Source organism: Rhinolophus hipposideros (genome assembly GCF_964194185.1).
Source record: "Rhinolophus hipposideros genome assembly, chromosome: 11".
NCBI lineage: Eukaryota > Metazoa > Chordata > Mammalia > Chiroptera > Rhinolophidae > Rhinolophus > Rhinolophus hipposideros.
The window spans coordinates 1,489,405-1,516,907 of NC_138057.1; the positions used below are offsets into that span (position 1 = coordinate 1,489,405).

Below are 27,503 nucleotides of genomic sequence, written 5' to 3' on the forward strand. Positions count from 1 at the left end.
AACACCACTTATGTTCTCCAGAGGCGACACATATGTGGGCTTCGCCCAGTGCTGGCACCTCCCACGTATATGCTCAGTCATCATGAGGTGTCACTAGTGTCTGCCCTGGCATTTCAGCATGACAGCAAAAAGGTTTCGTCAGAGACAACGCTATGTACACACTTATAAAATTAGACATGAACAGAGCACAGGGTCATAGTCAATAAGAGATTACGGGTTACAACCCATAATCTAAACATTCTCTGAGCCTCCAATTCCATATTTGGTAAATGGGGCGAGAGACCCAGGCAGCACCTAAAGTCTGAAAGCTCTTTTTCCAGCCATCTTCAAATGCTGAGGCAACTAGCCCCGCAGGCTGCTGGCGTAGCTGCTGGCTCAAAGTCTGTATGTTTATTGTCCATCAAGACCTTCACCATATCCATCTGTAGCGGGCAATGCTGTGTGGCAGACCAAAGGCCGGGAAAATGAACTTTCCCAAAGCATTTGTCTGTTTTCCTCTTTCGGTACAGTGACAGGACTTGTTCTAAAATTTTGCATCTACTGTTTTAGGAGCTGTAGGAGGCCCGCCAGTGGAAGCAGGAAGGATTCTTTCCAGGCAAAACCGACTTAAAAGAGATGCAGGGTCGTGGTGTATGACAGTCATCAAAAAGCAGCTTCTTCCTCTTTTTTCTTCTCTTTTCTTTCCTTTCCTTTCCTTTCCTTTTCTTTTATTTCCTATCCTTTTCTTCTTTTCTTTTCCTATTCTCTTTTCTTTTTTTTAGAATCCAAACATTTCTTTATTATAGAATTTTCTGTAAGAAAACTATTTTCAAATAAAAGTTGCCACACATGATAAATGTACAATCACGCCATGCTTACTGCTATCAGTTTTTTTTTAAAAAAATAAATTTATTGGGGTGACATTGGTTAGTAAAATTACATAGAATTCAAGCGTACAATTCTGTAATACATTATATACTACATTGTGTGTTTACCACCCAGTCAGTTCTCCTTCCATCATCATATATTTGATCCCATTTACCCTCATCTACCGCTCCCTCCCCTCTTACCCTCTGGTAACCACGAAACTATTCTCTGTGTCTACAAGTTTTTGTTTCTTCATTTGTTTGTCTTGTTCTTTGTTGCTTTCAGTTTTATATCCCACATATGAGTGAAATCATGTGGTTCTCATCTTTTTCTGTCTCACTTATTTCGCTTAGCATGATAATCTCAAGATCCATCCATGTTGTCCCAAATGGTACTATTTCATCTTTTCTTACAGCAGAGTAGTACGTAAGAAGCATAGTATTATGGGTCTAGTGGTACCTGTTTTACAGAGAATTAGAAAAAAGTAATAATGTGAGTTATATGTAAGGCAATTGGGCTGACTGCCATTGTTATGACCTAATGCTGGAGGCCTGACAATTGCTGACATAGGAAAAGTTAAAGAAACACAGTTGCTTGGTTTGCGTAAGGGTGACTAACTCAGTGATAATACCCATAAGTGGAAAGTGCTGGATTCCTGCCTTGCTGTGTCAGTTAATCAGGATCTAAAACTGTGTGTGTGGAGGGTGGGGGGGCAGGGGACAGGGGCGCAACAGACCGGTCCTTGGCCCCCAGGTCATCCTCATGGACCCGGAGTTGAGTCACTGCTCTGACTGCAATCTGTCTCCTCCCACAACTGTTCTCATGTGATGTCTGAGAACCAGAGCTTCTGAAGCACACATCTATGAAAACAGAAAACAAGTATGCTGTACATTCAGGTGGGCACATCAGTCTTCTCTCAGTGGGCAGAGCCACTGGGATTCAGTCCTCACCCTGTCATCCAAGAAACTGTGCTCTGTTTCTTTGGTTTAGAAAAGGGAATTGATCTGTTAGCAAATTTGTCCATTCAAAATAGCATACTTTTTTTTTTTTGTACTAAAGGTACTGGAATACATGCAAAATATGTCATAGCATTACATTTTTGAAGGTTATTATCAAAGATATAATTGTTGCTATTGGTTGAGAATCTAATTATTTATGTGTTTTTCCAAGTGTTAGTAACTTTTTGTAATAATTAGAGAATATTTAATTGTCCACAGACATTGTGGCATCGTGGAGAAGGCAAACTTCATAGTGGGAATATTTCCAGGCTGGGAACAGATGACCAGGATCTTCATTTTTCCTCTGTCAATAACTAGATTTGTCACAGGTACCTTATGTGACCCCAGATCAGTTGGATCATTTCGCTGTAACTTTGGTTCATTCCTTGCATTTTCCCCAGGAATGCTCTAGATTTTTTTAAAACTTTTGATTCAATACTTTGTTGCATAGCTTCTGGAGATATTTGTTGGGTCTTTGGATGGGCCTCTGTGCTTCTTTGTACTCAGCACCTTGCTTTCCTTATGGCTTTGAGTTCAATAGAAATCCTTAGTATTTAATATTATTTGGAAATCTTTGCTGAAACATGTTTAACTCCTGTTCTCCATCCTGTTTTGTGTGTGTGTTTTCCACAATCTGTTCGATGTTCCATCTCGATTCTACTTTATGGAATCTTAGCATATTTCTCTTGTCACATAGAATATCTTCTCATGAATATATTCTAATTTTAGGAGTTTTCTTTCATGAAAGTAAGGCATCTATAAACTCTAAAAAACTTAATTACCCAAAAGGCACTCTGATACAATAATCTATATTTACTGTTTATTCATTTGTAATGTAATATGAAGACAGACATAATTATCAAGTTTTCTTTGATAATAAAAATTTATACAGCAATGTCAACCAGTAAATTACGACCCTAATTTTCATGAATCCCTACACACACACACACACACACACACACACACACACACACACACACCTTAAAGCTATTAAAACTTTCCAAGATTAGAGAGTCTAGAAGATACTTAATTTACAGTTTTAATGTCTTGTATTTTACCTCAATTTGTGTGAACAAATCTTATTGCATTTATGGACACACCAGGGCCACGGAGTTTCCGTGGTAGGTCATTAAATCTCACCCAAAGAACCATACACATGGGCATACCAGGCCCATTGCTGGGACAGTGAAATGAATAGTGGCAGCAAAATTCCACATCTGTGCTGGTTTTGTTTCTCCGTCAAAGCCCTTTGCTCCCTTTCCATTTTAATTTTTGTGAAGATAGAGAAGGCTGTGCACACTGAGACCAAAGTCCCTCAACTCCATGACAGTGGTTTCTAAAACCGGGTGCACAGCAGAAGCTCTAGGGAAGCTAAATGAAAGTACAGCTTTTCCTGGGATGCTGCCCCTCCAGGGACACATGTGTGGGGACCATGAGGTGCCCTGTGCTGCTGCTGCGGGATAATGGACAGTGTCCACCAGTGACAGTAAAGGAAGTGGGAGCCCGCTGGTTAAATTCATTTGTCAAGTCACATTCCAAATATATTTTTAAAAGTTTGTACTGCCAATGATGTTATAAGCAGCCGTGGGCTTTAAGATGACATGTTACACTAGTTTTTATAGTCGAGCACACAACTATGAGAATAGAAAACAGGTATGCTGCGTTCAGGTGGATACACAGCCTTCTCTCTCAGCGGCAGAGCCACTGGGATTCAGTCCTTATCCTGTCACTATCTAACCAGATGCTAACAGGCAACCCAAACTTCACATATCCACCACAGAATCTTGGTCTTCCCTTTCAGACGTGCTCCTGCCCAAGAATTTCCCATCTCATTGTGATATCTGCACCTGAGCACACCTTGACACCTCTATTCTCCTCCAGCCACATCCCCTCACTGGCTCCACACTCCAGCCTCCCTCCCCCCCTCCTCTGTTCCTGCCCTACTGTACTTCACCTCGTCCTGGCTCAGTTACTGGAGCGATCCGCTATGAGTCCCCTTGCTTACTCCAGGCACAGCATGCTGGTTACTGGCTCAACCTGTACTGTCTGCATGGGTCCTGGACCTGCCACTTTCCAGCTCCGTGACTGGAGAAGTCACCTTCCGGTGCCTCCATCCCAGTCTATCCAGCACTCCAGGCTCCCGTGGCCACAGGCCTTCTGCACTTGCTTCCTCCCTCTGTCTGGAGACTCTTTCTCAGCTTTCTTAGGGCTGCGTATGTCATGTAGTTGGCTCACATATAACTTTCAACCCGAGTTCTTTCCTGACGCCTCTATTTGAAATTGGAAGCCACCCTACCACAGTCTGTGACCCCATTCTCTGCTTTATTGGCTTCACAGCGCCCAATCCTTCCATTGTGCCACATATTGATTAGGTGCTGTGGAGGGTCTGGTTGCCACCCCACCAGGGGAAGGATATATCCTGCGTCCCCTCTGTGCTTACAGCCTTGCCTGGGTGCTGACTGCACTCGTGTCCAATGGTATTAAGAAGCTTTTTTGCATCTTTTCATTTTTTGCCTTTACTTGGACATTTCTTCAGGTCACCCTGGGGAAGGAAACGATTCACTTCCTCAGCAGACAGTTTTCAATGCCATCATCAGCTATAAACTGACCAGGGATTGATCAGATTTCACCTTTCCCTCCATATTTAGAGGCTCTGGGCATCTAGGGCAGAGGCTTATATATTATAAACTTGCTTATGTGTCATCAGGTATTATCCTAAGTTAACTGTAATCAAAAGCTGAACATCTGTTTGTGCTTTCTTTTTGCATTTTGACAATAACTCATCTTTCCTTTGGTCGGGGGGGCCAAGTATCACTCTGTAAAGGTAACAGCAATTACAGGGAACCAAAACACATCAGTCATTGTATCAAATTCGTATTAAAACGAGTTGCCTTTGAACCAGTTTTCCATTCTAAAGTGGCTTTATAAATATGCACAACCAACCTCATGGCAGAGCCCGGACCACATGTTCACCTGTGATGATTAAAATAGTTTTCTTTTATTACAACTATAAACTGCAGACAATCAGGAAATCAGATCTCAGTTACTCCTCTGGGCAGAAAATGTAACTTCATCTCTGCCTTACCCACCTGTCAACAATCATCAACCAAACAGCTTCAGTCACTCCAACCTTAGTCATCCTGGAAAGTGCCAGTTGGGATCACTTTCACTTTTCTGTAGATGTTGGAATTTTTCAGTGTATATGGAACCCTGCTCATAGGATTAATCCAAGACAAAATATAAGAAAATCTTCAATACGTCCTAGACTTCTGTGGTAATTAAGCACTGATCAAAGGGAAGGTATTACTGGGATGCCAGTGTCTTTATTTAGCTTTCTTTGTTCTTGGCATGCACTTGATCCATGATAATGAAAGCAATACAAAGCAGAAATTGAGTAACTTGAAGTCCTGTTATAACCACTGGAGCCCAAAATCTGGGAAGGTCCCCTTGGCCGTTTTCTCATGTATTTTACTAATCACTCATTTTTCAGTAAAGGTAAGTCAAAGTATTGATTGCTATCATCACACTACAATATTTCGCTGAGTATTTATAGTAAAGAGTTGGCCAAAAAGCCCCAGACAATCCATACCGCATCCACTGGGAGCCCTGAGGGCTCTTGCATTTTCTGTGCCAGCTTCGGGGACTGTATTCAGGCTGGAAGATACACTGGACCCAATTCATATCAAATTATAAACCCACTCACACAATGCTCAGATTTTGTTTCATGTATGAAGTGGGAGTAAGCACAAAAACTGCATGAGGATTTTAAGCTACTCACAAACCAGCGTCGTGAATTTACCTTTAAATAATACCCTCCTTGTGGAAACTGCAACTCTATTAGGGTGACATGTATCCATAATAACAGATAAATCACATTTATAACTAAGTTATAGTTACCTTAGAACCATCCATACTTGATTTTTTTCCTGAACATTGTCTCAGAATTTTCAGTCAAACTATGTGGTTGTTGATGTCCCTGTTATGTCTACAGACCTTTAGACAAACACAGAAAGTATAGAAAGAAGAGTTGTCCCCCTTCTGTTTGTGAAATGTCCTGTGAGCATAGAGAGATTGTGGGCGCGCGCACACACACACACACACACACACACACACACACACACACACGGCGCAATAATTTGTATCAATTCTATTAGGGCAGCTGTCCTTCACTACACTGGAGATTTTGATCTTTTTGCAATCCTATACTTGTAGGCCCAGATGTAAAATTTAAAAGTGTCAAAGAATTAAAGGACTTGTTTATGACATATATGTACTTATCTACCACATACAATTGGGTTTCTAGGGAAAATAAAATATTACTTATACATAGTTGCATATGGACATATTACTGCATGAAGTGTACACAGTTTAAAAAGTTATTATCTCCTACATAAATTCATGTGATTAAAGATTCAAAAGAATACAAATGGATGTTTTCATAAATTTAAAAAGTGAATATTCTCCTGTCTTTAGCACTTATTGACATGAACTGAAAAAGAAAGTTCATCCTTTTCTGTTTCAGGTTGATAAGCAAAGATCTATTGTTAATTTTGCACAAAAAGAACATTTCCAGGAAATAATGATATAACTTTTAATTACCATCTTTTAACATTTAAAACATTATGTTTAATAGTTCTGTGCAATCACATTATGATGCCATAAAGCTGCTGCTAGGCAAATTCTACACCCCCTCTTGTTTGTGCAAACAGTAGGCATTTACATGAGTTTCCCTCTCCTAACAAAGCTCATTAGCATACCTGTCATGTTGCAATAAACAAGAGCTGCTCCCAAAGGGCCACTTCCATCTGAGTCGATATAATAGAGGCCTGAAGAGTCCCCTCGGTGCTTGTGGGCTTCACATGACTGCTCGTAGAGAGCTGCAAAGGACAAGGATCTCAGACAGGGCTGCAATGGCATGGCTCCCTCCATGCTGTCAATGAAGTGGTACTTTCATTTCCCCAGTGACACTCATTCTGCATTAGTCTCAGGGACACTTTCTCCAGGGGGCTGTCCCCCTACTTCAGTCAAGCAACGTGAAGATTCTGAAGCACAGAGCGAAAGCTTTTAAGGGGGATCACTGCGGGGAAGTGTGGATCTGAATCCTGCGTGCTCTAGAAACACAAGATTCTTTTCAAATCTGTGGTAACTGGACGTACTCCAGCTTGGCTCTAGTTCTGCCAACAATATCTGAGCATTTGAAGTACACTGGCTTAACCCCCTAAATAATCTGTTATTATCTAATACTCATGTTGATTTTTTAAAATTACTCGGTAATTATACCCTTTGTTTACTTAAAACAATTTACGTGTGAAGTGCACTTTTTTCAAGATAAATTTTACAAATGAGCAACTATTCTTCATTCAATTTTTAGTTTGTTTTAAAAACATTTCCTGAAATGCAAATGATTATTTAAGAAAATTAAAATTTGAAGAAATATACATGAAACGTGTCGTTGTAATTTCAATTTATGCTGATTTTTGATTGAATTTTTTATATATACAATAAATGTTTTGCTATGTACCAGGCAAGTGACTAACATCTGCAGAGCTGGACTTAGTTACTATTTAGAATACATTTACCTGAGTAACCAACCAAGTAACATCTCTCATGTGCGTCATTTGTTTCCTTAGCAGGAGAAATCCTCTGCTAACCTGAAAAGCAGCTACTTGAGGCTTCTGGGGCAGACGAGCAGACTGGTTCTGGCAGTGCTGGAGTGGGTCTTTAAGCCAGCCCTCATGACGGGACCTGGCATTCACAGAGACAGACTCAGGGAGTGGTCAGGCAAGACCCACAAACCAGAGCGATCCCAGAGGGGCACAGATGGGCACAGAGGGAGAGAATTGACGCCATTCTACACTCACTAGATTATCTACATTTTGAAACTTTGCCTAACTATTTCAAATATTAGAGTTAAGAAAAACCTGCGGACGGGGTGGAAGGATAGTTTTTTTCTCTTGTTACACAATAAGATTAAAGGAATGTTGGTATGTCCCAGGACGTTACAAGAGAAAGCATGCTTTTATTAAATACGGCCAAGTGTCAGCTGTGTCGAGTTAGATGGCTCCAAATCAACAGCACAGCTATTGCCACCTATTCTGAGGGACACACAGGCAGTATGTATTACTTTCCCACCATGCTTGTATGTTGGCCACCCATATTTACACCTCTGTAGATATATAAACATGCTCATAACTCTCATAACTGCTTAGAAGCGTGTCCAGAGGGACACACAGAAATTGATCGCAGGACTCATATTTGGGTTGGGGCTGGGATCGCCCAGAGAATGAGGTAGAGGAGGAACGATTAGGAGGAAACCTGCCCTAAATGCAAATGTTCACATGTATCGATTGTGTACTTAGACCAAAAATGCACTCAGGCCCAAAAATAATGGCTAGTCACTTACTGCTGATTTGACAACATCTCACCGTCATTTAGCATGCCAGTTAGAGAATCACAGCAAAGTCAATTCAATTATTAAACCTAATCGAATGATTAGGGCCACAAGTGAAAAGAATCTTTATATACCAGTAATACCTATTAATTTTAAATCAGCTGTTTGGAACGATGTTTAGATCACAGTTACTGATTAACACTTTAGCGAGCATTCCTTAATCATTAATATTCAGTAGGCATCTGCTTTGCATAAGACACCTTGCTAGGAGCGATGCAGGGCGGGGGGCGGGGGGGGGGTGCTGTAAGAGACTGACCCCAAGCCTAACAGGGACACTGGCCTGGTCACTTAGCCTCAGGTTTCCCAGATGTCCAGCTCCTTTCAAATGAAGATTTGCCTTGGCAAATTCTTACCTGGCATGGTAATAGTAATGGAGAGGCAGGTGGAATTACTCTGGTTGACTTATGGGGTGTTTGGGGGTGAGCCACCTCCCGTGCCAGCCAAAAGGCTTCTGGCTCCTCTGTGGAACCCCCAGGCTGGAGCCCAGGGTTCTCATCCCAGCATCACAGACTGCTGCTCTGGGGTTCGGGTCCCCTAAGGTGGGATACATGACAGTCCATGCTCTGCCTTTCTCCCACACTTGATGCAGAAACAATTAACTAATTCACAGGGAAGACTTCTTAAGAGTGCAAAGTATTCCCCCAATGGGAGGGGTTGAATGTGGTGGGATCGGTGAATCTTCATGCCATGCTCTGTCCTATAGACCGAAAGGGAGGAGAGGTGCTACGATAGTAGGGTTCAGAAATGTCACGTAATACACAAATAAGAAAAAACTAAAACAAAACATAAACAAAAGCCAATCATTAGAAAGCTGTGAGGATTTCAGGGGTTCTGTCATAAGCTTCTAATAGTTAATGAATCAGTGGTCAAAAAGTTTTTTTAAGGTTTAAAATGGACAGAACAATTCTTCAGAAAAGAGACTGGTGTTCAAGATAGAAGAGATGCAATTGGGAGGTGATCAAGAGCCCTGGCTGGGAGCTGTGTGACCTTGAGCAAACGACTTAGTCTTTGTCTTTCCTCAAGTGTAAAATATAGATAATAACAACACTTACCTTCAACGGCTGTTTCAAAGATGACGGGAGTTGAAACATGCAGAGAATTAAAATACTGCAGGCACATGATAAGTTCCCAGCATGTTAACCGTCATCAGTATCACCATCATCGTCAGAGAACATCAAGATTGCATGCTACCTGATCATTTACTTGCTTCCCATCAAAATCAAGAAACCCTGCCATGCCAGCTCCCATCCTGCACTTCTTCTGAGACTCTCCTCATTTAATTTTATAAATATTGAGAATTGGAAACTCATTCTCTTTACCTTGGCAGACAAGACTTGAGAACTAAAATTGGGTCCAACTCAAGGAACAGAGCAAGATATAATATTGTGCATTCTAGATATTTTTGACTATGTTTTATTTTCTTATACTTATTTTTCTTGGCCACATTTTTGTTTCTTTTCTCTCTTTTTCTTTCTGTTCTATTTGATAGGTATTTCTGTTAGTTGCTTTAACATCATTAGGAAATAAAATTGATTAAAAATAAACTGGACAAAACTCGTCTCTAAAATATGTATTCGTTTTGTTGTCACTTTCTAGCCCACAGTTGCAAAGACACAGAGACTTATACAGAAAATAATGAAAAGGAAAATAGAGGTACAAGGAAATCAAAACAGAAAGGAGAACACGTGAGGTGTGAGCTTACGGGAATGGCAGGTCGCACCCGCATAACCAGTGTGTGCGCAGTTACAGGAGAAGGAGTCCCAGGACTGGGAACATTCACCCTTGTGCTCACAGAAGCTGGGCAAACACCTAAAGGAAGACAGACACAACTGCGGTTTCCCACATTCGGTCATGATAAAATATGCATCTCAACACCAATCTGTTACAGTGAAAGACGGATAATGGCAGTGACCTGAACAGAAAACATGAACAAAAATTGTTGGGTCTATCATCAAAGTTTCCTAATGTCCTACCAACGATAGACTAATAAATCCATTAGATGCTACCAAGTGTCATGTGCTTGTGACAGATACATTTTCTGCACGTTATATCAGAAAACGTGTTTGCTTTTTCACAAGGCAAGATTACTTACATACATGACTGGGCTATAAACTGCTTGCAATGGCCCTACCTGCTCCCATGCCCTTGCACCAAAAATAATATCAGCTGAAGAAATGAACAGGATAAAGTGTAACAGAGATAAACGGAAAGCTTACATTTAGTTCCAAAATGACTCCATTAATAGTTTAAAACTTGAATTAGTTCTACTCTATTTCAGTTGTTCTGAAAGTTATGCTGAACCTTCTAGATCTAATCTATGAGCCCTTTCACAACGTTGTATGAAAGCCAGTGTTAGGGAGTTAAATGCAGACCAAAATCTCGGGCAGGAGCTCTGCTCTCAGCAGTCCTCCCTCTCCCCCTCGGTCCCCCTAAGAAGTGGCCCTCTGCTCACTTTATGACACAAAGCACCTGTGAGTTCTCTGCGACTGTTGGTCCATTTGTAGAACCAGCAAGGTGGGGGCAGCCAGGATTATGGTCCACATGAGTCATAAGCAAGAAGTGGTGGTGACCCTCAGAGGCCTGGCACAAGAACCCCTTCCCCGCCTTGGGCCCACAGTCAGCGAAGGAGCTGTAAAGGGGAGGTGTAGCCCCAGTAGGGGTGGCATTGGCGGGGGGATTAGATCTCTTGCAGAGAACCAGCTAGGAAGGCGGGAAAATGGAGGCCCTGGGGCCTGAGTCTGGTCCATCTGGCTCCACCTTGAGGATCTGCTGAGGGAGAAGCCCTTTCCTCCACCTCAAAACTCACCATGCCGACCCTCTGTGGTGGTCAGACATGGCTCTTAAGCAGGATTCTGAAAATGGAGACTAGGGAGGAAGGTTGGGGAAGTCATCACAGCTTTGTCAATAACAAGGAAGATCTACATTAACTTGGAGTGTCTGGGTCCTGGCGAGGTCACACTGCCTCTCTCATCAGACAGTTAAAGCTCAAAATATTGTCACACATAAGCCTGACACATCTGCAGGAGTCATGGAACTTATTAGTTACCTCTTGAGCTCAATGCCCTTTCTTTTCAAGGAGTCAAAGGAATGAGAAACTCTATAGCAGCAACCACTCATGCTATTTAGGAATAACCCCAATTTCATTCAAAAGGACACACATCAATACTTCCTGCTAGGCCTTACAGCATTAAAGTGGCAGAAGCCAGATTCTGTATCAAGAATGAGAAGGTGGGCTTCTTGGGGTAACAGAAGGCTGTCTGTACCCCAGGGATTATGGGACAGGCCAACCCGGGCCCCTGAGCCCCTCCCTGGTGATTGTTGTCCCCACTTCCTTGGCCCTTTAACTCTTTCTTCAGTAGCTGCATTTCCTGAATTCCATCGTGCCTGAGGTCAGCTTTTGTACCCCAAGCCTCCTGCTATCCAGGCGAGACCGAGTGTGCACAAGAAGGACTAGACAGAGGTAGCAGATGCTAGTAAGAATACTAAAGGTCAGCGTGCCTGCCTGTGGAGTGTGCATACACGCCTGTGTGTGTCTCATCTGACCTGAAGAGTTCCACTGCTGGAGACCTGGGATTGAAGGTGAGCCATGGTGTCTCCACTTACACCCAGACAGGCGGGCTCAGTCTGCAAGAGTTTCTGTAGGAAGGACAGCCCTGGCTCCCACACACCCTACATGGGCCAGGTTTCTTCAGGATTTCAGGAAGATGGTGACCAGATGTGGTCACATACATATATCATACATACATTCAGCTTGGATGGGGCTGAACCCCTTTGAACTTTGAAAAACTGCTAAGAGAACAGAGGCTTGAGCCTGGGGGGGGAACCTCCTTAGGCGAGTCACTGAGTCCTTGAGGGCTGTGAGTGGTAGAGGCGGGCACACTCACTCAGAGCAACAGGGAGAATCTCAGATTAATGGGTGGAAAGCCGGTTGTGACAGGTGATGCCAACAGACCATCTGGTGAATGGACAAGGGTCTTGTTCTCAAAAGATTGAATAGAAGCAGGATCCTCTTCTTGATGATGAGGGAAAAGAGAGATCCCTGCTTTGAGATGGAAGCTGCAATACAGTCATGTTTAAGTTTCTTTTGAACTTTAAGATTCTTTGCTTCTATGATCCTCAAGATATCTTAGGATTTAGTAACTGAGCCTCTTGCCTCTCTGTCCCTCCAAAGCTTGTGTTTCTCCTCCATCACTATTCCACTGAGTGATACCAGCCTTCATCCAGCTGCCCTACCACCTCCTGAGGGTTAGCCTGGCTCCTCCCTCTCTATCATCCTGTAGCCATACAGCAAATCAACTCGTGATTCTGTTCACCAAATATAAATCATCCATGCTTTCCGATTCCCTCGTTCAGGCCATCATCACTTCTCCCATGAGCAAGACGCCTCTTATGTGGGCCCTGGCCTCCACTCACACATACCTTCCCTCTCTTTTGGCTGCCCACACTCAAATTATCTTTCACTTGTGGTCAGAGTCCTGTTAAATACACAAGTGGCTCCCTCGCCTCAAGCCCTTCAGTGGTCTTCCAGGGAACTTACATCAACTTCCAGATTTCTCGTTGGCCACAAGGCCTGTACAGTGCAGACCCTGCCCAACTAGGCAGCGCCATCTCTTGCCACGTTCAGTTCCTTCTCAGTTTCACAATGTCAATACCAGCCATCGCTGAATGGGTCACATACATGACTCCACTTTGGGCTTGGGCACAAGGCTGTTCCCTTCACTGGCCATCCCAGCTCTGCGTCACTTGACTAATCACCCACCCTTTGCCCCAGTTTAGACATCTCTTCTGCCTGATAGTCCCGCTTTGTCCCAATACAAAGTAGGCACCCCATCGCATGTCCCGCAGCCCCCCACAACTTCCACCTTAGTTTTTTTACTAGTCTGTAGCAAGAATCGACAAAGTCTTTCTATAAAGGGCAGAATAAGAAATATTTTAGGCCTCAAGGATCCTACAGTTTCTGTTGCAACTATTCCACGCAGATATTCCTCAGACGAAGGAAGTGGCCATACCCTGTCCCAAAAAATGTTGTTTACCAAAGCAGCAGTGGCTGTGGCACTTAGGTTGTGGATCCCTGGTCTATAGCAAAGCCACAGAGCATTGGCCGCAGGGGTGTTTCAAACTGTGTTCGGCAGACCCTCCTGCAGCTGAAGGGGCGGCCTCAGCGGGGCAGGGCTCATCTCTTTTACCAGCTTCTTGTTTTCCTTTTAACACATTGGAACGCTCTAAAATCACACTTGAATAGATTCCATACTGTTTAATGACTGAACATGACCGTGATAATAAAGAATACTTACCTAAAAATGTTTTGGGATAAGATTTTTAAAAATACACTAAAACTTTAGGTTTGTGGTAATCAATTTTCTTTTAATGCTATTTTCTACAAAAAGACAATTATACAGCGTACAATGCTGGACTGAAGGCCCTGAAGTGGAAAAAGTGGCCCCTTCGGCACAGTCCATGCCTTGGGGTGTACAGCAGGCATTCACGGGAGCTGAAAAGAAACCTGAAAAGGACAATGTAACCTGAATTATGTGACATGAGATCCTAAGGTCCAAAATGCTACTGGTGTAAGACACGATCCCTTCTTGTCGCGACCTTGTCCCCAAAGCCTTGCCCAAGGACCAGGCCGCAGGCTGTGTGAAGTGTTGTCAGGAGCCACAGGAAGACAGCACCGCGAGGGTGAGGCCTTGTGAGGCCTTGTGTGGCTCAGGAAGGCATCCTCTGTTCCCTCTCCCGCCCCGGAGTTCAAACATCTTTTCATACAGTGTCCTTTGGGCTAGGAGTGCTGCTGTGTATCATGAGTTACTAATTCCTGTGCCCAAAGGATAGATGTTATAAAACCACCTGCATTTGAATAATAAGTCTTGGCTTCACCTGAGTACCTTTGGACTTGCTCTGGGCAGGCAGGGCAATGGGCTGGGTGGCGGCTGGGAACAGGGCAGAGCGTCTGAAGACAGCCCAGGCGTGGTGTTGGCTTTGTCGCTCTTTAAGTGAGTCTGTTTTATGGTGCACTGGATAAGCATGTGGTAAGCATGATTGAAAGGGCTAAGGAAAATGAACAATTTTAGTATTAAGAGTAGAGGAGATGCTGACAAATATTTTCATACCCACTTACAGAGTTGCCATAAACCTCAGTTTTAAAGAAGATAACTTAACATCCTAGAGGCCTCCACAGATTGGTACATATGTTTGAAAGTCCCTTTTAGATGTCATAAGGAAAATCTTTCTGTTTGGGTAATATATATGCACACACGCATACATATATCATACATACATTCATTGTGTTGGCAGGGGCTAAAAGTCTTTATGCACAAAAAGGGATTCCTTGGGTAAGACATAATGTTGTGAGGAAATTCTCCAGGCACTAAAATAACTTTCTGAGAGCTTCACGTCACTGAATTGATAATGCAGCCACTATCAGTGGGCTGTGACTCCCCAACCCTTTCAACCCTGAAGATTATTCCCATGGGTTGGGGGCTGTACCCCACCAGCAAGCTAACACCTCTAAATCCTCTCCTGATACGACGATGCAGGATTCCAGAGCTGTCTGCAGTTATAACTTACAGAAGATATCGTAAACCAAATGTTCATAATCTGAAAATTAGGATCGAGAGTTTTTGTCTAAATTGCTTACATCTTTTTCGCCCTGCAAATGAACAGAATCTGAATGTCTGAACATGAACATCTGACTAAAGAAATCAAGTTCTTTCTTATGAGTCCATATTCCACATACTGGGTATTTATGTTTTTTAAATACATCATGCACTGCATTTGTAACCTGCAGTTTATTGGACATGACACAGAATTCTAATTACTGCTATATTCAGAATAGATTTACTCCACAAAGTACTCTGCAGACTGTGAACTTTGGGTCGATGTGCAAGGATGTCTGGAGTGTGCTCCTTTAGTCAACATAATGTAATGCATTCCTACTGCAGGGAAGTCAGACGTACCACTCACAGGAAATATTCTAACACGTAACGGCTAAGCTATCGCTTTTAACCAAAATAACTTAAAAGTCAACTTGAATGACAAGATAACCTGAAAAAAGTTTGCAGTGGTTCGCAATTTAAAAGGCTGTTGTTTTAAAGCTTTGCTTTTAAATCTTCTTCATTGAACAGCACTGAAGCAACTGGGTGCTCTCCACTCTGTGTTTATACCATCACTAAAATCCCCGAGGCCTCAACCCTCCTCAAAGGAAGAGTTACTTTTCATTTTCCCTGTAGAAAACGGAGTGTGGGGTGAATCCAGCTGACCACACATGATTTTGATTTATTGGTCCTTAATGTTCCCTTATCTCTTTAGAATAATCTGTTCTGTGCAATGATAGAATTTTAAAATACTCATCAGTATTTATACTTGTCAATAATGATAGCAGCATTAACAGTATTCTGTAAGAATTATATAGCTTAACGTCTTATTCATAAAAATTTGTCTTCTAAGAAAATACCATTTGAAAAGAACAATTGTTTAAAATTAAAGATGTTGGTTTTTCAGTTTTCAGTGTAAATATAATTTTTCCCTATGGAATGGATATCAGGAACAGAGAAGTTTCGAGAAGAAAGTGCACTTTTCTTCATTTGTTTTTATTCCATTATTAAAAAATTGAAAACAGGCATGCTGAAATGACAAGGGGAGAACCTTACCTGTCTGTGAGGCCACAGGAGTCAATCAGGAGGTCACGAAAACTCCCCAGCACCCCCTGCTGTACTGAGATGGGATCCACTGCCTTGTCGCCGATGGAGATGAGCCTCAGGCAACCCTGAAATCCCCCCAGGGGACTTCCACATCCAAAGCCAGAGCTGTTGCTGGGACAGCCTATATGAACATGGAGACACATACAGGAGAGAATCAGTAGTTATGACAAAAATGTTGCACAGTGCTTCTGCAAGATGGCTGCCTCTCCTTGTTTACAAACACATGAGAGTGAGATTTCATAAACTCTTTGGGAAGGTCACTATTACTCATGGATGAGGTGGCGGACAGCTGACAAGAACAAAAGTTTTCAGTATTAGTAAAGCATAAAAATAACAACTATACTCAGGATTCTGGACAAATGAGAGAAAGGTAAGATGTAAAATCCTACTTAATAGAGTTACTGCACATTTAATTTAAGCAAAGCTTAATTTCTTTTTTGAAAGCACACATAAGAAATGACTCCTTTTGACATGATACCAAACTAGATGAACTAAAGGGCACACAACAGTAGAGTCAGAAAGAAATGACAAGCATAATAGGAACTGCTATATTTAAAATGTTTGAAAAAAATTTTAAATTGAAAATGGACCCAATGCTCTCCATTTATCTAAAATGTATGTTACAGATTTACTGTGTGTGTGTATGTGTGTGTGTGAGTGTGTGTGTGTGTGCGCACGCACACTCGTACATGCATGCATGCACAGGCATATTTAAAAATACTTCATAATAACTGGTCTAAGAAATCTAAGAACAGTTAATACTTTTTTAATATATTTTTTTAGAAATATAAAAACAAATATATTTTTAATTAGGCACTTTACTCAAATATCTTTCACCATTAACACAAAAAAATTAACAAGTATCTCACAGTGATATGGCATTGCAAACAATGGAGAAAAATTAACATGATAGAACGTTCCATTAAAAAGGAATGAATGGGCTTTGATTATTTTCAATAATAAAAGTCACATTTTATGAGGTCTGCTGCAGTCATTACCTGGTTTGCTGTAAATTACAAGATGCAATTCCTATATAGTGGTTTTATTTTCTCCCCTTGGGCTTCCCAAGAAGATAATGCTCTTCTGACAATTATGAGCAAGGATATGGCTTTGAAATCAAAATCAAAGCAAGATCAAATCCAGAGCCACCTCCTCCAAATGTGGGGTCAGCAGGATCTTGAGTGCTCTTCCATACTCTCCTGAAGTACCCTCTAAAGGAATCACTTTAGATTTGAGTTCTGCAAGATTAGCAGTGTAAACAAGGAGAGCTGAACGTTAAAGAAAGAGGAAAGAGGATGCAGACATTGGAAACACTTTTGTTTAAAGGCAATGATTGGAGGAAAGAGTGGACACTTATTTAGATCCAAATTCCCATAGGTCCTCCCCCTTTTTCAGGACTGAAGCAGAGGCCTTCCCCAGGAACTGCCCCAGCTGAGGGGAGCTGACTCCCCTGCCATGGACAGCCAGTGTCCAAGTATGCAATGAAGGGGTGCGATACAGTGGTCCACACCCATGTTCTCAACTGGACGTCCCTGAAGGGCAGCGCTGATCCAGAGGCTCCTGGAGAGTCTTCTGAGGCTTCTGCTGCAACTGCACTGCAGTGCCTCTTGTCCCAGCTGCTCACTCAACTTTCCAGGGGTTTCTCCCAAGAATTAACCCCAGGAATCTGCCACATGCAAATGCCCATACAAAGGCAGCTTCTGGGGCAACCCAACCCACAGCAACACAGGATAAAATCACAAAGCATTTATTTAATTGAGTATTTTATTTTCATATGCAAACATGAAATCAGCACAGAATTTTAAAATAATTTTTCATTCCAAAAATTCTGAAGTAAATTTTATGCATCATGTGAAATTTAACTATTTTATTTATTTACCTTATGAAATTATGTTTAATATATATCCTTTGCAGAACTGTTGTCTTTTAACTTGCTAGATGCAATGTCTTTATTATTATTATCATCATCATCATCACCATTATTAGCTTCAGGTGTACAAAACAACATAATGATTAGACATTTACACCCCTCACAAAGTGATACCCCACTCAGTCTACTACCCCCTGACACTGTGCACAGCTGTTACAGTACCACTGATTATATGTTATCCTTTACATCCTGTGACTATGTACAGGTGACTATAGATGTAAATATACATATACATATATATTTATATTTATTTACAATTGATATTCAGTATTATTTTATATTAGTTTCAAGTGTACAACACACTGGTTAGACATTTATACAATTTATAAAGTGCTCCCCATGATAACTCTAGTACCCATCTGACCCATCTGACCATTCATAGTTTTTACACTATTGACTATATTCCCTTTACTGTATTTCATATCCTTGTGACTATCAATTTGTACATCTTAATCCCTTCACCTTTCTCACCCATCCCCCAGCAATCCCTCCCATCTAGCAACCATCAGTTTGTTCTCTGTATCTATGAGTCTATTTCTAGTGTGTTTGTTCATTTATTCTGTTCATTAGATTTCACATATAAACGAGATCATACAGTACCTGTTTTTCTCAGTCTGACTTATTTCACTTAGCATAATATACTCTAGATCCACCCATGTTGTAGCAAATGGTGAGATTTCTTTCTTTTTATGGCAGAGTAATACTCCACCATATAAATATACCACAGTTTCTTTATCCAATTGTCTATTGATGGGCATTTCAGTTGTTTCCATGTCTTGGCTATTGTGAATAGTGCTGCAGTAAACATAGGGGTACATGTATTTTTTTTGAATTAGTGTTTTGGATTTCTTTGGATAAATATCCAGGAGTAGAATTGCTGGGTCATAAGGTAGTTCTAGTTTTTATTTTTTGAGGATCCCCCATAATGTTTTCCACAGTGGCTGCACCAATTTGCAATCCCACCAACAGTGCACAAGGGTTCCCTTTTCTCCACATCCTCACCAGTACTTGTTGTTTGTTGATTTATTGATGATGGCTATTCTGACAGGAGTTGTTGTCACGCAGCAGCCTACCTGTCTGCCCCCTCCTACCTACCTCTAAAGAAAGGAGAGTCTGTGAGACTAATCCTTGCAGGGACTTTGCTTCACCTTTGTGCTTACACCTTACGTCTCCCTGTTTGGCCCCAGAGGATGGCTGGTCAGCCAATGACGAGTAAGATTCCCCACGGGAGGTGGGGGGAAACTCAAGCCAGGCACAGTGGAGTGGGGACCAGCAGGAGAAACCACGGAGTTGACAGAGGTGGGATAGACCCCCATGTTCCCCTGGTAAAGAAGAGCTTCTGCCTCTGTGGCTGCATTCCTTCCCACAATCTGCTTGGGAAGAGAGTCAATGGTGTAATAACATCAGTTCTCCATCTATCCATTTCAGTAAGTTTAAGCATAAAGGTTTTGTCTCTTGGAGAGGTACATCCTGAAATTGATGGTTCAGCTCCTTTCAGGCAAAGGTAATTAGTTCAAATCAGTTTCTTAGTACAATGTGTGAAATTCACAGACCTTGGAGAAAACAATGTTACTTTCTTGTGTGTGCATCAATAAAAGCCACAGGGCCCCATTCAGGGCTCTCAGTCCTTTGAGGGGGTGAGACCCTTGACCCCTGTTTCACAAGTTTCTTGATTTCTGTTTCTTACTTTCTTAACCCTTCGCCACCCCTTTTTGTTCACTCACTTGCCTGTGTTGAGCTAAAGGTGACAAGGAGTGAGGTGGTATCTCATTGCGTTTTTTATTTGCATTTCTCTGATGAATTGTGATGTTGAGCATCTTTTCATATGTCTACTGGCCATCTGCATGTCCTCTTTGGAGAACTGTCTCTTCGGGTCCTCTGCCCATCTTTTAATTGGATTGTTTGTGTTTTAGTGTTGAGGTTATACAAAGGTTTTTTTTTTTTTTTTTTTTTTTTTTTTTTTTTTTATAAAGTTTGGATATTAACCCCATATCAGATGTGGCATTGGCAAATATTTTCTCCCATTCAGTAGGATGTCTTTGTGTTTTGTTGATGGTTTCCTTTGCTGTGAAAAAACTTTTTAGTTTGATGTAGCCCCATTTGTTTATTTTTGTTTGTTTGTTTCCCTTGCCTGAGGAGATACATCAGTAAAAATATTATCAAGGTTAATGTATAAGAGTTTACTTCCTATATTTCTTATAGGAGTTTTGTTGTTTGGGGTCTTAACATTTAAATCTTTAATCCATTTTGAATGTATTCTTCTATATGATGTAAGAAGATGGTCCACATTCATTTTTTTTTGCTAATCTCTGTCCAGTTTTTCCAGTACCATTTATTGAATAGACTGTCTGTACCCCAATGCAAATTCTTGCTTCCTTTGTCATAGATTGAATGACCATATAGGCATGGATTTATCTCTCGGCTCTCTATCCTGTTCCATTGATTTATGTGTCTGTTTTTTATGCCAATACCATGCTGTTTTGATTACTATGTCTTTGTAGAATAATTTGATATCAGGTAGTGTGATACCTCCAGCTTTGTTCTTCTTTTTCAGGATTGCTGTGGCTAGTCAGGGTCTTTTATGGTTCCATACAAATTTTTAATATTGTTCTAATTCTGTGAAAAATGCCATTGATATTTTCATAGGGATTACTTTGAATCTATATATTGCTTTGAGTATAGGGACATTTTAACTACTATATTAATTCTTCCTATCCAAGAGCATGGTGTATGTTTCCATTTATTTGTATCTTCTTTCATTTCTCTCTTCAATGTCTTATAATTTTCTGAGTACAGGTCTTTTACTTCCTTGATTAAATTTATTTGGTTAAAATTTTTTGGTTTTTTTGGATGCAATTGTAAATGGGATTGTTTTCTTATTTTTTTCTTTCTGATAATTCATTATTGATGTGTAAAAATTCAACCAATTTCTGAATATTAATTTTATATCCTGCTAAATTACTAAATTCATTTATCAGTTTTAACAGTTTTTTGGTGGAATCTTTGGGGTCCTCTCTTTATAGTATCAAGTCATTGGCAAATAATGACAGTTTTACTTCTCCCTTTCCCATTTGGATGCCTTTTATTCCTTTTTCTTTTCTGACTGCTGTGGCTAGGACTTCCAGCACTATGTTGAATAAAAGTGGTGACAATGGGCAACCTTGTCTTGTTCCTGATCTTAAGAGGACTGGTTTTAGCTTTTTCCCATTGAGTATGATGTTAGCTGTGGGTTTGTCATGTATGGCTTTTATTATGTTGAGATATATTCCCTCTATTCCCACTTTGCTGAGAGTTTTTAATCATAAATTGATGCTGGACTTTGTCAAATGCCTTTTCTGCATCCACTGATATGACCATATGATATTTATTTTTCATTTTGTTTACATGGTGTATCATGTTAATTGATTTGCAGATATTCAGAGTCCAGAGTGCTAACCATCACACCATGGAAACTGATTTGCAGATATTCAACCAACCATGCACACCAGGAATGAATCCCACTTGATCATGGTGTATGATCTTTCTATTGTACTGCTGAATTCGGTTTGCTAATATTTTGTTGAGGATTTCTGCATCTATGTTCATCAGGAATATCAGCCTATAACTTTCTTTTTTTGTAATGTTTTTGTCTGGTTTGGGAATCAGGGTAATGGTGGCCTCCTAAAATGAGCTGGGAGGCTTCCCACTGTTGGATTTTTTGTAATAGTTTGAGAAGGATAGGTGTTAATTACTTTTTGAATGTTTGGTAAAAATCACCTGTGAAGCCATCTGGTCCAGGACTTATGTTTGTTGGGAGCTTGTTCATTACTCATTTGATTTTGTTGGCAGTAATCTGTTTGTTCAGACTTTGTGCTTCTTCTTGATTCACATTGGAAGATTATACACTTTTAGGAATTTTTCCATTTCTTCCAGATTGTTCAATTTGCTGGCATGTAGTTACTCATAGCATTTTCTGAAATTTTTTTGTATTTCTGTGGTGACCATTGTCACATCTCTTCTTTCATTTTTGATTTTATATATTTGGATCCTAAGTCTTTTTTCTTGATAAGTCTGGTGAAAGTTTTGACATTTTGTTTATCTTTTCAAAGAACCAGCTCTTGGTTTCATTGATGTTTTATATATTTTTGTTTGTTTGTTTTTGTCTCTACTTCATTTACAAGTATTTCCACTCTGATCTTTATTATTTCCTTCCTTGTACTTGCTTTGGCTTTGCTTGCTGCTCTTTTTCCAGTTCTCTTAGGTGTAAAGTTGGACTGTTTATTTGAGATTTTTCTTGTTTCTTTAGGCATGAATGCAAATTCATGCATTGCTATGAATTTCCCTCTTAGGACTACTTTCTCTGTTTCCCATAGATTTTGGGTTGTTGTATTTTCATTTTCATTTGCCTCAAGGGATCTTTAGGTTACATCCTGGATCTCATTCATTATTTATTAGCATGTTTAGTCTCCATATGTTTGTGTGTTTTTCAGGGTTCTTTTGTGTGTGTGTGTGTGTGTGTGTGAGTAATGATTTCTAGTTTCATACCACTGTGGTCAGAGAAGACACTTGATATTATTTCAATCTTCTTAAATTTACTGAGACTTGTTTTGTGGCCTAACATGTGGTCTACCTTGGAAAATGTTCCATGTGCACTTGAAAAGAATTCTGCTGCTTTGGGGTGAAATGCTCATTTAAAAATATTAATTAAATCCATCTGGTCTAGTGTGTCATTTAACGCCACTGTCTCTGTGTTGTACTCTGTCTGCAGGATCTGTCCATTGTTGTCAGTGGGGTGTTAAAGTCCTCCACTATGATTGCGTTACTGTTGACCTCTACCTTTATGTCAGTCAATATTTGTTTTATATATTTAGGTGTTCTTATGTTGGGTGCACAAATGTTTACTAGTGTGATGAAGTCTTGGATTGATCCCTTTATTATTATGCAATATCCCCTTTTGTCTTTTATTATTGTCTTCATTTTAATATCTATTTTGTCCCATATAAGTATTGCTATCCCAGATTTTTTCTCATTTCCATTTGCATGAAATATGTTTTTCCATCTTTTTACTTTCAGTCTATGTGGGTATTTCATTCTGAGGTGGGTCTCTTGTAGACAGCATATGCATGGGTCTTGCTTTCTTATCCATTCAGCTACCCTATGTCTTTTGATTGGAGCATTTAATCCATTTACATTTAAAGTGATTGTTGATAGGTAGATACTTATTGCTATATGGATATTTTATTATTCATATTTTTATCTTTGTTTGTTTTCTCCTTTCTTATGCTTAAAGAAATCCTTTTTAACATTTCTTGTAACAGTGGCTTGGTGGTAATGGGTAATGAATTCCTTTAGCTTTCTCTTGTCAGGGAAGCTCTTTATCTCTCCTTCAATTTTAAATGATAGTCTTGCTGGGTAGAGTAGTCTTGGTTGTAGACCTTTGTTTTTCATCACTTTGAGTATTTCCTGCCACTCTCTTCTGGTCTGCAAAGTTTTCGTTGAGAAATCAGCTGATAGTCTTATGGGAGCTCCCTTGTAAGTAACTAGTTGTCTTTTCCTTGATGCTTTTAGGATTCTCTCTTTGTCTTTAACCTTTGCCATTTTAATTATGATGTATCTTGGTGTGGGCCTGTTTGGGTTGATCTTGTTTGTAACTGCACTTTCTGGGATTGTATCTATTTATTTTGCTAGGTTAGGTAAGTTTTCAGTCATTATTTCTTCAAATAAGTTTTTGATCTCTTGCGCCCTCTCTTCTCCTTCTGGTACTCCTATGCCGTGAATGTTGTGACACTTAATGTTGTCCCACAGGTCCCTCAAAGTGTCTTCATTTTTTAAAAAAATTCTTTTTTATTTTTGTTGTTTTGAGTGGGTGTTTTCTGCTACCTTGTCTTCTAAGTCACTGACTCGATCCTCTGCTTCATCTAATCTGCTGCTGCTTCTTTCTAGTGTATTCTTTATTTTAGTTATTGTACTCTTTATTTCTGACTGGTTCTTTTTTGTGGCTTCTATGTCCTTCTTTGTGCTTACTGTCTCTTTGTTGAAATTCTCACTAAGTTCCTTAAGCATTATTAACCAATGTTTTAAACCCTGTCTCTGGCAGATTGGTTGAGTCCATTTCATTTAGTTCTATTTCTGGACATTTCTCCTGTTCTTTGACTTGAGACATATTTCTTTGTTTCCTCATTCTGGCTGCCTCTCTGTGTTTGCTTTTATGTATTAGATAGATCTCCCATGTCTCTCAGTCTTTGCTGGGTGGCCTTATGTAGTATGCGCCCTGTGTGGTCCAATGGTGCAGTCTCCCTGATCTCCTTGTGCATGTGTTCCAGGAGTGTCCCTTGAGTGTGTTGTGTGTGTTTGGTTGTAGTCGAGCCTTGATTGCTTTTGGCTCATCAGTGGATGGAATGACTCCCAGGCTGACTGGTTCTGCAGATTTGCTATACTGACAATATATGAGTTGTATGGGGCCTCACATCTCAGAGGGGGATTCACCCCTCTGGGATCTTGTGCCTGTTGAAACCTCCCCTTTGGGTGTGCTGCTTGTGGGGCTAACCAGGTAGTGCTCTGGTGTGGTCTAAAGTTGGCTTCCGGGTGTGTTGTTTCTGGTGTCTCTTGGGAGGGGCTCCCATGTAGGCCAGTTTCAGCCTTGCCTGTGACTGTGAGGAGCTACACAGCTATATGTGGTTGGCGGCTGCCTGAGCTGGACCTGGAGGTGTGTGTGGGTGACCTTGCTAATGTCAGCTGCCACCTGCATTGGGCCTGAGGCAGCTTAGCAAAAGGCCTAGGGTTCCCTAGGCTTATTGCCACCTGCCCGCTGCCTGTAAGGCTCAGCTTTTGAAACAGCTTCCTTAGGTGGGCAGGGCTGGTTCACCTGGAGTTCAGAGTACCCCTGTCTATGCAGTTCTAGGTGGGTGGGGCAGAGTTCCAGGGAGCTACAGGGTGTGGGTGGTGGTTTTTATAAAGTTAATGCAGTTTTGGTTCTTGAACGGGTGCCAGGCTAATGACCACTTCACAAAAGTGCTCTGTGGACACTATGGCCAGCCCCCACTTGCCTTAGGCCTGCAGGTCCCTGAGAGCCACCCAAGAGAGGCCACATACAGTGCAGGTTGTGGCTCACTGCCCACCACCAAAAGTTTCCCTGGCACTGTGTTGCTGTAAGAGGTTTCCACAGCTTTTAGGGTGGGGCTGGCTGCTCAGTAGCCCAAAGTGCCTTGGGCGATACAGTACTAGCTGGGTGGGGCTGAGACCAAGGGCATCACCAAGGTGGTGCACATGCATGGATTTTACTATACCACTTTGGTCTCGGATTTGACCTTTTGGGGCAGGGTTCATCACAGAAAAGATGGTGCCCTCCTGTAGTCTACACATGAGGCAGGCTCCACACAGGGATAATAGCTATTGTCCCTCCAGCCCTCATCTGGAAGCCACACAACTCAATCTTTCCCCATATGTCTCTGATGCCTCTCAAGTTGCCACCTCTTCACCAGGTGAGTGTTTGGAAGTGAGTCTGTGTGCCAGTCCTTTAAGAGGTCATCTGGATTTCCAGCCACCTTCTGTCTCACTGAGATGGACAGACAGAGTCCTCACTGATTTTCACTGCCAGATGTGGGAACTCCTCCTCCCAGCATAGGACCCCTGGGCTGGGGAGCCTGGTGTGCAGCTGAGACTCCTCCTTCTTCATGAGGGACCTCTACCATTGAGGTGTCCTTCCTGGTGTTCAACCATTATCTAGGCTTGAGGTTAGCCTCTTTCATATCTCTGCCCCTCCTACCAGTCTCGATGTGGCCTCTTCTTTATAGCCTTAGTTATAGGAGTTCTGTTCAGCTAGTGTTCAGGTGGTTCTTGAGGTTGCTTGGTCTATAATTTATCTGTAATTTTGGTGTGATTCTGGGATACAGTAGGCATAGCGTTTACCTAATCTGCCATTTTAGACCCGAAAACTCCATGTTTTAATTACTTGTCTTTTTGCTTTGTGTTTTCCAATCATTTACATATTAAGGAATTCTATGTAATTCCTTAATTACAGCCTGGGGTTTGAGGTTATTTGATAAGGTTCTTATTTTTAAAATCAAATTGAATAAATAATCTTATAAAGTAAATTTTTGACCATTGTACTTTTATGTGTTTTACATTCATCTTTCTTTGAACTTTTGTTGTCCATTCACTGGTGCCCTTTCAAAGAACAGGAACAGAAGATCCCGTTTCTTTTCATTCCTGCTTAATGGATGCTAAGTTTCTATCTAATAATTTCATAAAAGACACAAAGTTTATCTTTTCTTTCAGTGCCTGAGGCTTTTATGCTTTGTATTTCTGACAAACAGAATTCTAAACAAGCCAAGGCCTACAACGGTTAAAACCATTGTTGGGCCCAATGAAACTTCATGAATTAAACCCAAAGAGTCTTTGACGTTTCAAAAAAGAACTATTTAACGCTACAGTTTTCCTTTAGCATTTTCTTGCCTTATGTGAAAATGCTCACATTTCAATCTGTAAGAGAACTAATGAAGGGTTGAATATATTTGGAAGAAACCTGATATATCTTTATAGGTAACATCTATTCATGGCACTTAGTAACCAAGAACATTAGGATAAAGAATGGAGAACATTAAGCCAATAAATAGTTTTGTGGAATCACTTATTCTTTTTCTGCTTATCTTGCTTTTCTCGAGATCACAAACCTCAAAACCATCCAAAATATACTGTAGTATCTTACTATTTCTGTTACTGTAGGAACAAAACAAAACTAAATCCAGTAGTCACAAGGAGAATTTCCTGAAACTGGATCTTTAAATAAGAAAAGGTCAAACCACTAAGTGCTTGACTTCTCTAGTCATGAGAGAGACATCAAGAAGCAAGGGGTACCATGGTCCTGAACAAGCTCAGGTCAGGAGATGCTCATTCATTCATTGAGAAGATGGCCCCAAGGCCCTACGGTACAATGGCAGAGGGTCACTTATCGATGACCTGATTTGGGATAGAGAACATATGTGGACAGTGAATGCTTACTGTTAAGTTAATGAAACATATCCATTACTATTGAAGAACTGGGCACTTTACGTACCTCTGAGGATTACAGGAAAATTGTCACTTTGTGTCACTGTACCAAAATGGGTCATCAGGTGAGACTTTATTACAAAGTGATCATAGGTTCCCTGGCCTGCTAATGCTTCACACGAGAACCCTTGGGGGATTCTAAACATAATTTAATATTCTCCAATTGTACGGTGCAAAGATACTACTGAATAGCACAAGATTTCATAAAAGGGAATTAATTAAGGCTTGGCTTTCCACTGTCCTTAATAGCAGGCACCAAAAGTCTGCACACAATACACATTAGTGAAACTGCTATTGGAAGACTGAGACAAGGAGGAGAGAGAGAGGGAGAGACAGAGAGAGAGAGAGAGAGGAGAGAGAAAGAGATACCTAAATCACAGAGTTGTAGGACATATAAAAATGCTGCTATTTTGTAGGCAGACCCTCTCACAGTAAGAAAGCCACACTCTGAGACTGCCAGTCCAAAACAGAATACAGACTCCATGTGGTCACAGAGTCTTGGTTTAGGCCTGCTGCCCCGTCATAATTATTGACATCTCCTCTATTCACTTAAG

The 27,503-nt window shown here is 41.0% G+C and overlaps 1 protein-coding gene across 1 annotated transcript in view; it reads right to left on the minus strand.

The window, feature by feature from the left end:
• The window catches only part of LOC308504800 (contactin-associated protein-like 3), a 194,714-nt gene that overhangs the window by 50,828 nt on the left and 116,383 nt on the right, over positions 1-27,503 (minus strand). Inside the window, 3 exon segments of the mRNA XM_081066133.1 lie at positions 6,602-6,721; positions 9,998-10,104; positions 15,942-16,113. Of these exon segments, the coding sequence (XP_080922259.1) occupies positions 6,602-6,721; positions 9,998-10,104; positions 15,942-16,113 (399 nt within the window).